General features: G+C 45.2%; 2 protein-coding genes across 2 annotated transcripts; both read left to right on the top strand.

Annotated features, from left to right (window-relative positions):
- Positions 1 to 2,337: 2,337 nt before the first annotated feature.
- On the top strand, positions 2,338 to 6,422 carry LOC119278656 (probable ADP-ribosylation factor GTPase-activating protein AGD11). Its single transcript, XM_037559991.1, has 9 exons — positions 2,338 to 2,653; positions 2,773 to 3,185; positions 3,642 to 3,735; positions 4,078 to 4,153; positions 4,934 to 5,094; positions 5,220 to 5,397; positions 5,484 to 5,606; positions 5,695 to 5,790; positions 5,909 to 6,422. The coding sequence occupies exons 1-9, from the start codon at positions 2,607 to 2,609 to the stop codon at positions 6,188 to 6,190; spliced, it is 1,470 nt and encodes a 489-aa protein (XP_037415888.1). The 5' UTR covers positions 2,338 to 2,606; the 3' UTR covers positions 6,191 to 6,422.
- A 2,141-nt stretch (positions 6,423 to 8,563) lies between these two features.
- LOC119278655 (uridine 5'-monophosphate synthase-like) lies at positions 8,564 to 12,037 on the top strand. The gene is made up of 6 exons (XM_037559990.1): positions 8,564 to 9,396; positions 9,915 to 9,998; positions 10,531 to 10,613; positions 10,699 to 10,786; positions 10,902 to 11,156; positions 11,651 to 12,037. The coding sequence occupies exons 1-6, from the start codon at positions 8,611 to 8,613 to the stop codon at positions 11,774 to 11,776; spliced, it is 1,422 nt and encodes a 473-aa protein (XP_037415887.1). The 5' UTR covers positions 8,564 to 8,610; the 3' UTR covers positions 11,777 to 12,037.
- The last annotated feature ends 1,068 nt before the right edge of the window (positions 12,038 to 13,105 follow it).

Below are 13,105 nucleotides of genomic sequence, written 5' to 3'. Positions count from 1 at the left end.
TTTCTTGAAAACTCTCAGCTCACGTGGTGTATATATTTGACCGTCGGTGATGGTAGCTCCTCCTTTCGTTCCCAAGTGCATTACACCAAATTGTCTAGCACACGGAAACGAAGGAGAAGCTACCCCCACAACAACACTCGAGATTCTTCATCTCTGACATTTGCGACCATCGGTGATGGTAGCTACCTGTCATTCCAAAGTGCATTACACCAAAATGTTAAGCACCATGGAATGAAGAAGAAGCTACCCCCACGATAGCATTCGGGATTCTTCATCCTCTCATATATGGCGGAGACTCTCCCTCACTGATTCCTCTTTGACATTTGCGACCGTCGGGGATGGTCGTTCTTCTCTTCCTTCCCGTGCATTACCAAAAGGTCTATCACGAGAAAGAAGAGGAAGAACGACCCCCATGACAACGGTCGGCATTCTTATTCTCTCATATATGGTGGACAGTCCCTCACTGTTTTTTGACTGTCATATATGGAGCCCCAACAGACTTAAAGTCAACCCAAAATATCGTTTAATGCTCTTTCCGGCATTTCCAATGCACTTGATATTTCCTATATTATAGCACAAGCCATGCCAAAATTCATGGAAATATCCGGCATGACCTTTGCTAAAAAAGGACATATCGAGCGCCTGAAATTTGCCGGAATGGAAATTAATCAACACTCCGGCAAAACATAGGCCACTCGGAGGTGTTCCCTGCAAACATGGCCACTTGGGCAAGCACATATCCTATTTGAAGCAACACTAGATATACATGTTTATATCTACATCACGTGAGCATTCAAACGTGATGGTCATTGCATTTCAATGGTTGAAAATATGAACAAAAACATTTCAATATATCTTATATATAATCCTAACATAACTAAATTTTCCAATATAGGTCTCTCTCTCTAAACTAGTTCTATTAACCACTTACTAAATAAACTAGTTCTATTAACCATTTACTAAATAAAGTAGTTCTATTAACCACTTACTAAATAAACTATTTATATTAAACACTTACTAAAAACAATGCAATGTAAGTGTTCTACTCTATTGAACAATTACTAAAATTTCTATTACCCTAGTTCTACCCTAAATTTTCTTACTACAAACTTCTATTAGTAAATTTAATACATAAAAATTTCTATTCTTAAAAGTTCAAAAATAGAGGGAGGTGGAGGGAGTAGGAACGAAGGGAGGGGTGAGTGAGGGTGGAAGGGAGGAGGCGGACGGATGAGGCAGGGAGGAGAGGGCAGACGGGGCAGGGGGGTGGGAGGGAGGAGGTGGGAGTGAGGAGGGAGAGGGAGGGTGGGAGGGGTCGGGAGAGGGACGAGGAGGGGAGGGAGGTGGAAGGAGGAGGGATGTAGGAACTACCTCGATGGAGGAGGAGCAGGAGCGTCGACGGCGGCGGGCGACGACGGTGGTCGGGAAGGGCCGAACGTCGGTGGCGGCGGACGATGGGTGCATGGGAGAGTGAGAGTGGGAGTGGAGAGGGGAGAGTGAGGGGCGATCGATGGAGAAGATAGGATGGTTTTAACAATAGCGCGTGTTAGGGGAAAGCGCTACTGTTAAACTACTAGCAGTATCGCGTTTTAAGGAAAGCGCTACTGATACACTTAGCTTGGCGGCAATGGTGGGGCAATTTTAGTACTGGCGCTCTTTGTCCTTGCCGCGCTACTGTTATGTCTATAGCAGTAGCGCCGACTGGACTAGCGCCTCATTTTATCCAGCGCTAGCTACTGCGAAGGTTCTGTATATAAGGTTTTTTCTAGTAGTGTCCCCCTCCACAAATCAAAAATAATAGCACTAAGATTGCCGTGGGATCCAGGTAGCAAGGCGTCACAGAGGCATGCCTCGATATCTCTCCACCCAGCTAGCTACCCGAATCAAAAGAGACATGGCACCAACGATTTCACCAACATGTATTCCAATGTTTAAACTACTATGCCTTAAGATATTCATATGAAGCCGAAACAATGCAAAATATGCAAACAAAATGGTCTGGAGATAGGGGGAGGCGGAATGGGGAATGACGTCGGTGTCCGGTTTCTACTGGCCGAAACTATGTTGTCCGTTGATATGCACATGGAAAGATGGAGGACATCATTTTGGTGTTTTCCCTTATGAATGCCCTTATACACTTTTAAACTTTTTCGCAAAAAAACATATTTCTAAACTTGTGAAAATGCTTGTTTACAGGGAGAATTTTTTTTCTCAATTTTTGTTTTGTGTGGATTTTTTAAGGGAGACAGGACGGCAAAGACTCTCCCTTTTCACCTGCGGGCTGCCCAGCCACGACCGCAACCACCCTCTAATAATAACCAAAAATAAAAGCTTTCGCCCATTCAACCCAACTCTCTGAAGAAAAAAATACTAAATTGGACGAAACCAGCTATTGCCTCGGCGGCAGATCGCCGGCCGGCGACTCCCACCATTTTTCTAATCGCTCCGTCGGAGGTCACGCCCGCACGCCCAGATCCCGAATTGATTATTGCGGTGATGGGCCGCCACATTCTCTTCCCCGCGGCGAGGAGGATGGTGTAGGCGTAGGCGTAGGAGGAGGATAAGAGCGCCGGCAGGCACCGGGGGGAGGCGGCGGCGGAGGAGGGATGGACGGGCAAAAGCACCACGCCGACAGCCAGAAGCACAATCGAAGGTACGTGCCAGGCAATGCGTGCGTGCGTGCGTCTTCTTCTGCGGACCGGGTCGCGATTTCTGTCGATTTCTTGGCGGAGATTCCCTAAATTGCAGCGCCTTCTTGTTCGATTCGTGAAGGAAAACGTCGACCAAGATGGGCTCCGGCGGAGACCAGGCCAGTCCGCCGGGCGCCAAGGCGGGCGCCGGCGGGGACCAGGCCAATCAACCGGGAGGCACCAAGGCGGGCGCCGGCGGGGACTTTCCCAATCTAGCATGTCCCCCCAAGCCGGGCACCAGCGGCGACCAAGCCACCTCGCCAGGTGCCAAGCTGCGCGCCGGCGACCAAGCCAGCCCGTCAAGTACCAAGATGCGCGCCGGCGACCAAGCCAGCCCGCCAAGTTCCAAGATGCGCGCGGGCGACCAAGCCAGCCCAAGTACCAAGTTTCGCGCCGGCGACCAAGCCAGCCCGCCAAGTACCAAGTTTCGCGCCGGCGACCAAGCCAGCGCGCCAAGTACCAAGTTTCGCGCCGGCGACCAAGCCAATCAAACAGGTTTGCTTGCCCCCTCTGCCCCACCGTTCCTCCCCTTTGCAATCGTGTCATTGCAGAAATGCAGGGGCAAAATCATTGTGGCTTTCATCCGGAACATCGCAGCCCCGTTAATTTCCCCAATTCAAAGCTGTCAAATCTTCAGGCGTTAGCCTCATTTTGATGCAAATGCAGCCTTTGTTTTACAATTTAGCAATTTGCCCATGGTTTGGAGAACCAACAATTTGAACAGGAACCACAAGATCTAATAAATATGAGCCACAAATCATGAATAGTCTTGCATTTTTTTTTAATTTCCCCTAACTGCATTGGACCTATTAGTTTCGAGCACCATCTTGAACATGATGTGTCCTGTCACTCCCCTGAAACAATGCATCATATAAACAATCAGATGGTGTTGCTGCATATACACCCGCTGTTTGCTGCATTGAATGAATTCGCTTCCATGATCACTGCCAGGGCAAATTGCTACAACGGACAGATTAGATCGTCTTTTAAGCCAACCAGCAAACAAATGTTGTGCCGACTGTGGTGCTCCAGATCCAAAATGGGTGTAAGTATTCTTGACCTGTAAGATGTTCCTTTCCTTTTTCTTGCACTGTATACAAATCACTCCACATCTTACAGAAATATCGCGCGTGTAGATGATATTGAATTGTGTAATATCACCCATGTGTTTGGAGGAAGGTTAAGTTACAGCACTATGTGTATTTCTTATTTTCTTATGATATAAGATGCTCCCTCTGATCCATATTAATTGTCGCCGATTTAGTACAACTTTGTACTAAATCAGTGACAATTAATATGGATCGGTGGGAGTACTTTTGACTGGCACAGTATCTGAGACTGAGTATTTCCCATTATTCCCAGTCTTTGAATATTGTGGCCTTTGCAGATCATTAACTTTTGGCGCGTTCATCTGTATCAAGTGTTCTGGAGCTCATAGAAGCCTCGGGGTGCACATTTCTAAGGTAGCCACAATATCTATGTATTGTTAGCTATTTGTCATCAGTGTCCTTCCATTTTCAGTTTAATTTCTTACTTGGAATGATTTTTGATTCAGCCATAGGAGATGTTGGCTAAAAATGGATTAAACCTTTCAGTTATATATAGTTAGGCTTTTATTCGCTAGCCCCTTCTGAAACTTGGCAGTGCAACCATTCAGCCATTTTCACTGAGATCTGGGACTTACTTTAGAGCTTGTAGGGACTGTTTGATATTTTGATTGTCCTAGCAATTGCTACTGTCCCAGTCTGTAGAGCAACACATGCAAGGTTGTCAGATATTGGACAGTAAAGCATACTCCCTCCGTTGCAAAATAGATGACCCAACTTTGTACTAAAGTTAGTACAAAGTTGAGTCATCTATTTTGGAATGGAGGGAGTATGTTTCAAGTTTCAGCTATACTTTTCTAGGCTGTACAGTTTTTTCTAACTTGAGAAACACCTGCATAGAGCCACGGCCATACATTAGCAATAAATAAATAAATTCAGAAGCAAGCGTCTTTGACAAACATAATTAGATCATAGGCTTTTTAAAGAAGATACCAGGAACATATAAGTTTGACATTCCCAATATTATTTTCCATTCCCTCGAGATAATGTTACTTTTGCTAATGTTCTTAGTATACACAATTTTGCCATGAAATACACACGATAAGTCAGAGTAATGCCAGTTTGCTGGTGCAGATATAATGTTTGGTGGTTCGACTATCCATTTCTGGTGCTTGAGTAGAACCCTGTTTATTTCAGGTAGTCTCAGTGAAGCTAGATGAATGGACAGATGAACAAGTTGATTTTTTGACCGACTCGGGCGGAAATGGCGCAGTAAACAGTACATATGAGGCATTTCTTGGAAATTACACAAAGCCAAGGCAAGATTGCTCATCAGATGACCGAAATGATTTTATAAGGTAATGCCGAACTAGCAAGTTCTTATTCTTTGAGGCACGTGCCACTAGTATAAAAGGTTTCTTTCATATTTGCCCAACACAGCTCTGCCGGTGAATGATGTTTCTCCTTACTCGCATATGTGCAGGAGAAAATATGAGTTTCAACAGTTTTTGTCTAACCAACAGCTTTCATGCTCTTCACAAAACAATGGCAAACATTGTTACCAGCAGCAGCATGCTAGCTCAAATCGACATGGTTTAGGCCATGCTTTCAGGAACAGCTGGAGGAGAAAAGAAGACAAATCAGTAAAGAAACCTGCAGCTGTATGATCAATCATCCCAAATCTATAGTTCAGTTTATACTCTTAACTTGAAATATTATTTTCTTATTTGAACTTATTCTGTCTTAGGTGGAGGTTGGTATGGTAGAGTTTGTTGGATTGATTAAGGTCAACATCATAAGAGGCACAAATCTAGCTATTCGTGATGTGATGTCAAGCGACCCTTATGTTATCCTAAACCTAGGACACCAGGTGAGCTACTCCATTCATTTGCACTGTAACTTAGTTGTGTGAAGTTATTTGTTTTGTGACGCTCCAGATCCCCTTTTCGCCCTTGTAGTCGATGAAAACGAAGGTCATAAAGAGCAGCCTGAATCCTGTATGGAATGAAAGACTTCTGCTATCGATACCCGATCCGGTTCCACTGCTAAAAGTGGTAAATATGTTTTATTTACAGGGGCGATGAAAATAATCAGTAAAATGTGCAGTGCAGTGGTATGGTTTAGGCCGTTTTTTTTCTCTGGGTAACATTTGCCTTCAAATTCTCCTGGCAGCAAGTCTATGACAAGGACACATTTACCACCGACGACCGAATGGGGGAGGCTGAGATAAACATTCAGCCACTGGTTGCTGCAGCCAGAGCCTATGAAACCAAGTCCATCACCGACAATGCCGAGCTCAACAAATGGATGGCGAAAGACGGCATCTGGGTCCCAAGGGACAGTGTCATCTCCATCATCGACAACAAGGTTAAGCAGGAGGTGACTGTCAGGCTTCAGAACGTCGAGCGTGGCCACCTCGAGATGGAGCTCGAGTGCGTCCCGCTCACGCAATAGCTGTGTTGCGCCCGGAACTGTGTCGCCCTAGCATGTTGTTGTCAACATGGTCACATGAAGAATTTCTTTACAGAACACCTGAGACTTGCTTGTGTGATCAATGTGAGTACCTAGGATCCCAATCATACGTTCAAGGCTTTTCTGTAAAAGATATATACTATGTAAAGTTAGAAGGAAGAGACATATTGTGACCTGTAATTTGTCCAGTAAAGTGGAGGTCATTCTAGCATGATTCTGCCTGTTTCACAGTTCCATATGTTGGATCAATTTAATGCACATGAATGAAGAGGGGGTAAGTAAGAAAGTGTTGATCAAATAATTAATAAATCTATCCAAATAGACCACATAGAAAGTCTATGTCATTGCAATTCTTATGAGTTTTTTTGTATGTTGGTTCGTCGATTTGTAGTGCTGCAGTAGGGCGGGGCTTTTCTGTCCTTACAGGAGCTGAGAATGCGGTTTTGTCCTGACTGAGGTTGAGAGTGCTGTTTTTGTTCGTACTATCGTTTGATTTTATGGTGTACTCCCTCCGTTCGGAATTACTTGTCTCAGAAATGGATGTATCTAGAACTAAAATACATCTAGATACATTCATTTCTACGACAAGTAATTCCGAACGGAGGGAGTATTTGACAACTAGTAACTCCTCACACTTTCCAACTAAATAAAAACTCCTCACACTTCCGAATCCAAGAGGCCTTGATACTCAAACACGGAGGAGCATGTTTCGTATGGAAATAAAAATCTAAAAGGTCCGCAAGCTTGGGGAATTTTTGTATGCTCAAGATAAGGAAAAAAAAACAATGCAATGTGCACATCTGATATGAGAAGGATGGTTTGTAGCGAAAGAACTAAGAATTTTGAAGGTAAAGGCTTTAGGTTATACATTATGGGGCCACATACCACAATGTCATATTGTGAGAAAAAGAATGTTATCTAGACATAGAAAATTCTATTTAGGACTCTCTTGCACTTTTATTCCACTCGGAGATACTCAGTGATGTAGACTCCTCTAGCCTGTAATAAGGAAAGTGTGATAATGCGTATAGAAGGACTCGATTTGAACCAAGTGCTCAGTGGAGTGTTGAGTCGCGCGACTATGCGTGCGTGCCACTCAAAACTAGCTAAATACACGTGTATTGTAACGGGGGCAAATTTGTTCTACTGGTTCAACGTAGGATTCTTTTTATTGGGTTGAGATTGAGATACGCTACGGGGAAGGAATCCATTGGCAAAGATAAGGAAAAAAATATGATGTGATTGAGATTGTGTTTGTACTCCCTCCGTCCGGAAATACTTGTCATCAAAATGAATAAAAGGGGATGTATCTAGACATATATTAGTTTTAGATACATCTCTTTTTATCCATTTTGATGACAAGTATTTTCGGACGGATGGAGTACAATCGTGAGTTGATATTTTTTGTTTGCTTGAAAGAGTTTCTCTTTATATTGGCAATTATTTGGCTTCTGTTGATTGCTTTGCAAGAGATTTCTTTCCCTGAAAATAAAGTGGTAGGGGTCGGCTTGGATTTTTTTTTAATGGAGATTATCGTGTGGTTTTAGAAGGTGACGCCGATGCGGGGAGAGGAGAAAACTTTGCATTTGCAATTCAAGGGTTAGGGTTAGGGTTTTAGTTGGTAAGTGAGAAATGGTCGGGGTTCAACACGGTTAGAGGGGATGGGTGACAGAGACATGCGGTGTGTGACAGTTGGTTGAGGCGGGGTGGCAAGGTGACACGTGAGATTGCAGGCTATATTGGTCGGAGCAACTAGACGTTGAAGGCGAAGGGGAGTTGTGGATTGCAATGTGACAACGATTTTATTGGCCTTTTTATTTTTCCTTTTAGCAAAAAGGCTAAAGCCATGTATCAAGTTCCACGTGTCTTTACAAACACATCCTTACAAGAAAAAGAAAATACATTCAAAATTTTGAGGGTGCCGAAGTCCTCTTCTCCCTCCTGTATCCGCTTTTTGCACGCCTCGATATCGCCCCTGGGCCTCCGCCTTCGCAGAGCAAACTCTTTTAAACCCAAGAGCTCCTAGAAACAGAGACTGCAAACTCATTAACGCCAAGCATTAGATTAAAGTGTTCAACACACCAGAAAACCCAAAAAAATTGTACTACTACTAGCAAAGGAAGTTTGAGAGAGTGGGGATTTTTTTCTCCTTTGAATGCCATGAAACCCAACTAAAAAATAAAGTTACACGGCCGCGTTAAGCGTTTCCCAATCTCATCCGTTTGGGATATGGAATTGAAGACTCGACAGTGATGACGCGACGTTGATACTCGGCTCGGCCGGTCAATAAATTTCCTTCGTCCCCGACCTCCCCTTTCCATTCCTCCGTCCCCCGCCGCCGTGTCCCCATCCCCTCCCCACCCCACCCACCCCAAACCCCGCCCAAAACCCTAGCCGCCGCCATGGACGCCGCCGCGCTGGAGGCCCTCATCCTCGACCTGCACGCCATCGAGGCGGTCAAGCTCGGCTCCTTCGTGCTGAAATCCGGCATCACCTCCCCGATCTACCTCGACCTGCGCGCGCTCGTCTCGCACCCGCGCCTGCTCGCCGCCATCGCCGCCCTCCTCTCCTCCCTCCCGGCCACCCGCCCCTACGCCATCCTCTGCGGGGTGCCCTACACGGCGCTCCCCATCGCCTCCGTGCTCTCCGTCGACCGCGGCCTCCCCATGCTCATGCGCCGCAAGGAGGTCAAGACCCACGGCACCGCCAAGGCCATCGAGGGCGCCTTCCGCGCGGGGGACACGGTCCTCATCATCGAGGACCTCGTCACCAGCGGCGCCTCCGTGCTCGAGACCGCCGCGCCGCTCCGCGCCGAGGGGCTCGTCGTCGCCGACGCGTTCGTCGTCGTTGACCGCGAGCAGGGCGGCAGGGAGAACCTCGCGGCGAACGGGATCACGCTGCACTCGCTCATGACCCTCACCGAGGTGCTCGCCGTGCTGCTGAAGCACGGGAAGGTCACCGAGGAGAAGGCCGCCGAGGTGAAGCAGTTTTTAGATGCCAACAGGAAGGTCACCGTGCCAGGCGCCCCAAAGCCCAAGGTGGTCAGGAAGGGGTTCCCTGAGAGGGCGGCCTTGGCCAAGAACCCCATGGGGAAGAAGCTGTTCGAGGTGATGGAGGCCAAGCAGAGCAACCTCTGCGTCTCTGCGGATGTTGGCACAGCCAAGGAGCTCCTCGAGCTTGCCGAAAAGGTATACCGCAGTACGATTTGTTGTATATTGGTGTTAGTCAGTTGATGGGTTAGATTTAGGCACTTCTAAATGAGCAAGTTATATAATTATGCTTTCTGACATTGGCAGAATTGACCATTTCAGCAAGGTATGACAGTACAGTTTGTTGAGTATTTGTGTAGGCCAATTCTTGGGGCTAGATTTCAGCACCTTTGCTTCAGCAAGTTAAATTATCTTTTGGGATGGAATCCTAGAATAGACATGGCCATTTCCGGAATTTGTTAATTTAAGACAGGACTTGTGTTAGTTAGCAGAGTCTCCTGAATTAGGTAGGAAACATATCTATTAGGTGTGCGTGCATGACTGCAGTCCTTCAGGAGTGAATGCATTGACTTGTTGCACGACTGGTGACATCATAACAACATTTTCAGTTGCATTTTGTATGATGTTTTCTGCGCTTGGATGCTGATGTGTAGTGACATCACCAGAACCTATCCTTAACACAGGGTTTAACCCATCTTTCTATAATTTTTATGCAGGTTGGCTCTGAGATTTGCATGCTGAAAACCCATGTCGATATCTTGTCAGATTTTACACCTGACTTTGCCGCCAAGCTTCGCTCGGTATGCTCTCTGATGATGCAATCCCGTCTTTTATTTGGAATGATAATAATGCTTCTCTCTCTCAGATGGTACCTTTGGATCTTTGTGTTTACTAGTAAAATGCCAGTGTCCGCAATAGTCTTCTCACTTCGTTTGTCAGTAATCTGATGTAGCATCTTCATGTCTACCAGAATGGAATTCCTTTCTCCATACTATTCTGTTAGGGAGCATGTTTGATTTGTGTATTTATTAGAGGTTCGTTTGTTTAATCCATCATTTACTGTTATTCTAATGTCCTCCATGTTTCTCTCATTTGGAAACAATCGACCTGTGACCACTATGATACCAAAGGCAGTTTACTCACTTTCTTAGATCTGGTTTTGTTTTATCTATTTATTGACTAGGACCTGAATTTGTATTATTAATTACTAGAGCTGTTTTCTACTATAACAATATATGTCAATCGCTGTCCAGGTTGCAAAAGTTATTATTCTACCTGGGACTTTTTAATGTCGCGTTCTTTATATAATGGATCTCTTTACTTTTTTTAAAGATTGCTGAGAAGCACAACTTTTTGATCTTCGAAGACCGCAAGTTTGCTGACATTGGCAACACAGTAACTATGCAATATGAAGGGTGAGAAAGGGCACTATAAACTATCTTCTCTTTCTGTTTGCATATATATGCAGTATGCTTAGAATTTCTTTTAACTTTATTTCAGAGGAATATTCCGCATATTGGAATGGGCTGATATTGTTAACGCCCATGTAATTCCTGGGCCTGGAATTGTTGATGGCTTGAAGCTTAAGGTATAGTACACTTTAAATGTCCTAAAAACAGTAAATATTATAAAGTTAATGTTGCAGCTTTGAATAGCTTGTGTGTTGTAGTGCTCGCTATAACTTATGTGTTGTGATATTGAAGGGTTTACCGAAAGGAAGAGGCCTACTTTTACTCGCTGAAATGAGCTCAGCTGGTAACCTTGCTCAAGGAGATTACACTGCAGCAGCTGTAAAGATTGCCGAGCAACATTCTGATTTTGTGATTGGATTTATATCAGTAAATCCCGCATCGTGGTCTGTGGCACCATCAAGCCCAGCGTTCATCCATGCCACCCCTGGAGTGCAGATGGTTTCTGGAGGAGATGCTCTTGGGCAACAGTACACCACTCCTTATTCTGTGAGTTCAACTCTTGTCATTACAAAGTGCTTTCTTCACATATGTTAATGCATTCAAGTTTCTGTAGAGCTTTTGACTTGGCAGTATTACTTATGTATGTACCATGCTGCACCAGAATTTCGTTATTGTGCCATCTGCTGGTTAAATATAATAACTTGCAAAGCCTGAAAGTGACATTTGTCTTTGGATTATATGCTGGCCATATGTACCAATATCTGTCAGTTGTTGATAATTTTCTGGAAATAGTGTGTGCTGGTATGGAGTATTGTATGAGGTTGAGATAATCGAGAGTATGTTAGCTATCTTACTACAGTTGCATAACTATACTTTTTCTCATGCTCACGCGGATAACATTTTCCTTGGGAGAATGTTTAATATGCACCACATAGGTTGAGAACAAATGCTTTGTTTCCTGTTTGTTCTTCTCTACTGCTGCAGTCTGCCTGTTATCTGATGTTGCGTCTCACCTGCAACCTGGCTGTGTCCTCCTACAGGTGATAAACGACAGAGGCAGCGATATAATCATTGTGGGGCGCGGGATCATCAAGGCGAGCGACCCCGAGCAGACGGCCAGGGAGTACCGCGTCCAAGGGTGGCAGGCGTACCTGTCCAGCTTGTGAGGAAAGCTGCTGCTCAGACGCCTCTCTCGGTGTAAAACCCAAATGAAATGCGCTGGTGTTCGTGCCATCGACCGACCGATCAATGTAATAAGAGCGCCTCCTGTCGGCGCCGAGTGATTTCCCCCCTTGTTCCTGGTGTCGGCGGCACGCGTCGTCTTGGGGGAAATAACTTCGAAATCGCGGTAATAGAAACCAGAACGTTCCCATGGACACTGCCTGCTTGCTTGCTTGCTCCTTGTTGCTCATGCCCTGTGCCTCTTTGCTGCTTCGGTCTGCTCATGCTTGTGCTTTGGCTGTCTGCTGTTACGAGCTTCTTTGAGATCGAATCACTTCAGTTTTGAGCCAAATTGACTTTATAAGCTCCTGGAACATGTTGATTGCATCTGATAATTATGATCAACTCAAAAAAAAAATCTGATAATTATGAAGAACAAAGAGACACATTATATCAACAGGAAAAATAGCTATCTCAAAAAAAATAGTACAATAGGAAAACACAACCGGACACAGAATAAATAGTATAGTAGTAGAAAATAAAGTTACATTGAAATTTACCAACCTTCTTAATTAGACGCCGTCCATCGAAGAGTAAAAATTCCACTGGCAGTAAATGAAAGGGACACATGCAAACACCCTCGCCCACCAGGCTTTAAAGACCACAATAGCCACTCGCATTTGAAACGAGATCTAGAAATCGGTGAAGAAACATCGGTTAAAGCATCACCCAATGCAGTACATGCTTCGTGACCACCGGTACAGAGAGTTGAAGAAACTTGATCATGCCACAGGACAACACGAAGGAAGATAGATCTCCTTGAAGCACAAACCAACTACCAATATCCGAAGAGAGTCAATGGATCTAGCAACGTAAACTCTCGCAGACCCTTCCTTGGCGTCGGATCTAACATCTTCTAGATAGGGAGAGGCCGCAGGGACCTTACTCCAACAATTCACCCATGCCACCACCTTGTTGCTACCACCAGGGAAACAAAACATAAGAGAACAAAAAAAAACCGAAACGGTCGGGTCCCTACTCCTCTTGTCGCCAACGATGCCACTTGACGGGAGAGAGAGGAAGGGGGCCTAGGCGGCGAGAGGACATGACTTTGGCCAAGCTGGGCCTATAGAAGCCTAAACCTACCAAGGGCCCAGAGGATCCTCCTTGGCTATTTCTGTATTTCTCGCCTATGGCGAGAGCTATGGTAGCCTCGCCTCCACGCATGGGATCTTTCCTTAGTAGTGGGCCGGCTGGTTAAAACGATTTTAGGAAGGTTCTATAGACCGACATGGACAACCTTCCAGTGTTTTTTTTTTGTTTTTTCAGGTTTC

The sequence above is a fragment of the Triticum dicoccoides genome, chromosome 3B (assembly GCF_002162155.2).
Source record: "Triticum dicoccoides isolate Atlit2015 ecotype Zavitan chromosome 3B, WEW_v2.0, whole genome shotgun sequence".
Classification (NCBI taxonomy): Eukaryota; Viridiplantae; Streptophyta; class Magnoliopsida; order Poales; family Poaceae; genus Triticum; species Triticum dicoccoides.
Note: the sequence above shows the minus strand (reverse complement) of the source record. Positions and strands in the feature narration are given on the sequence as shown.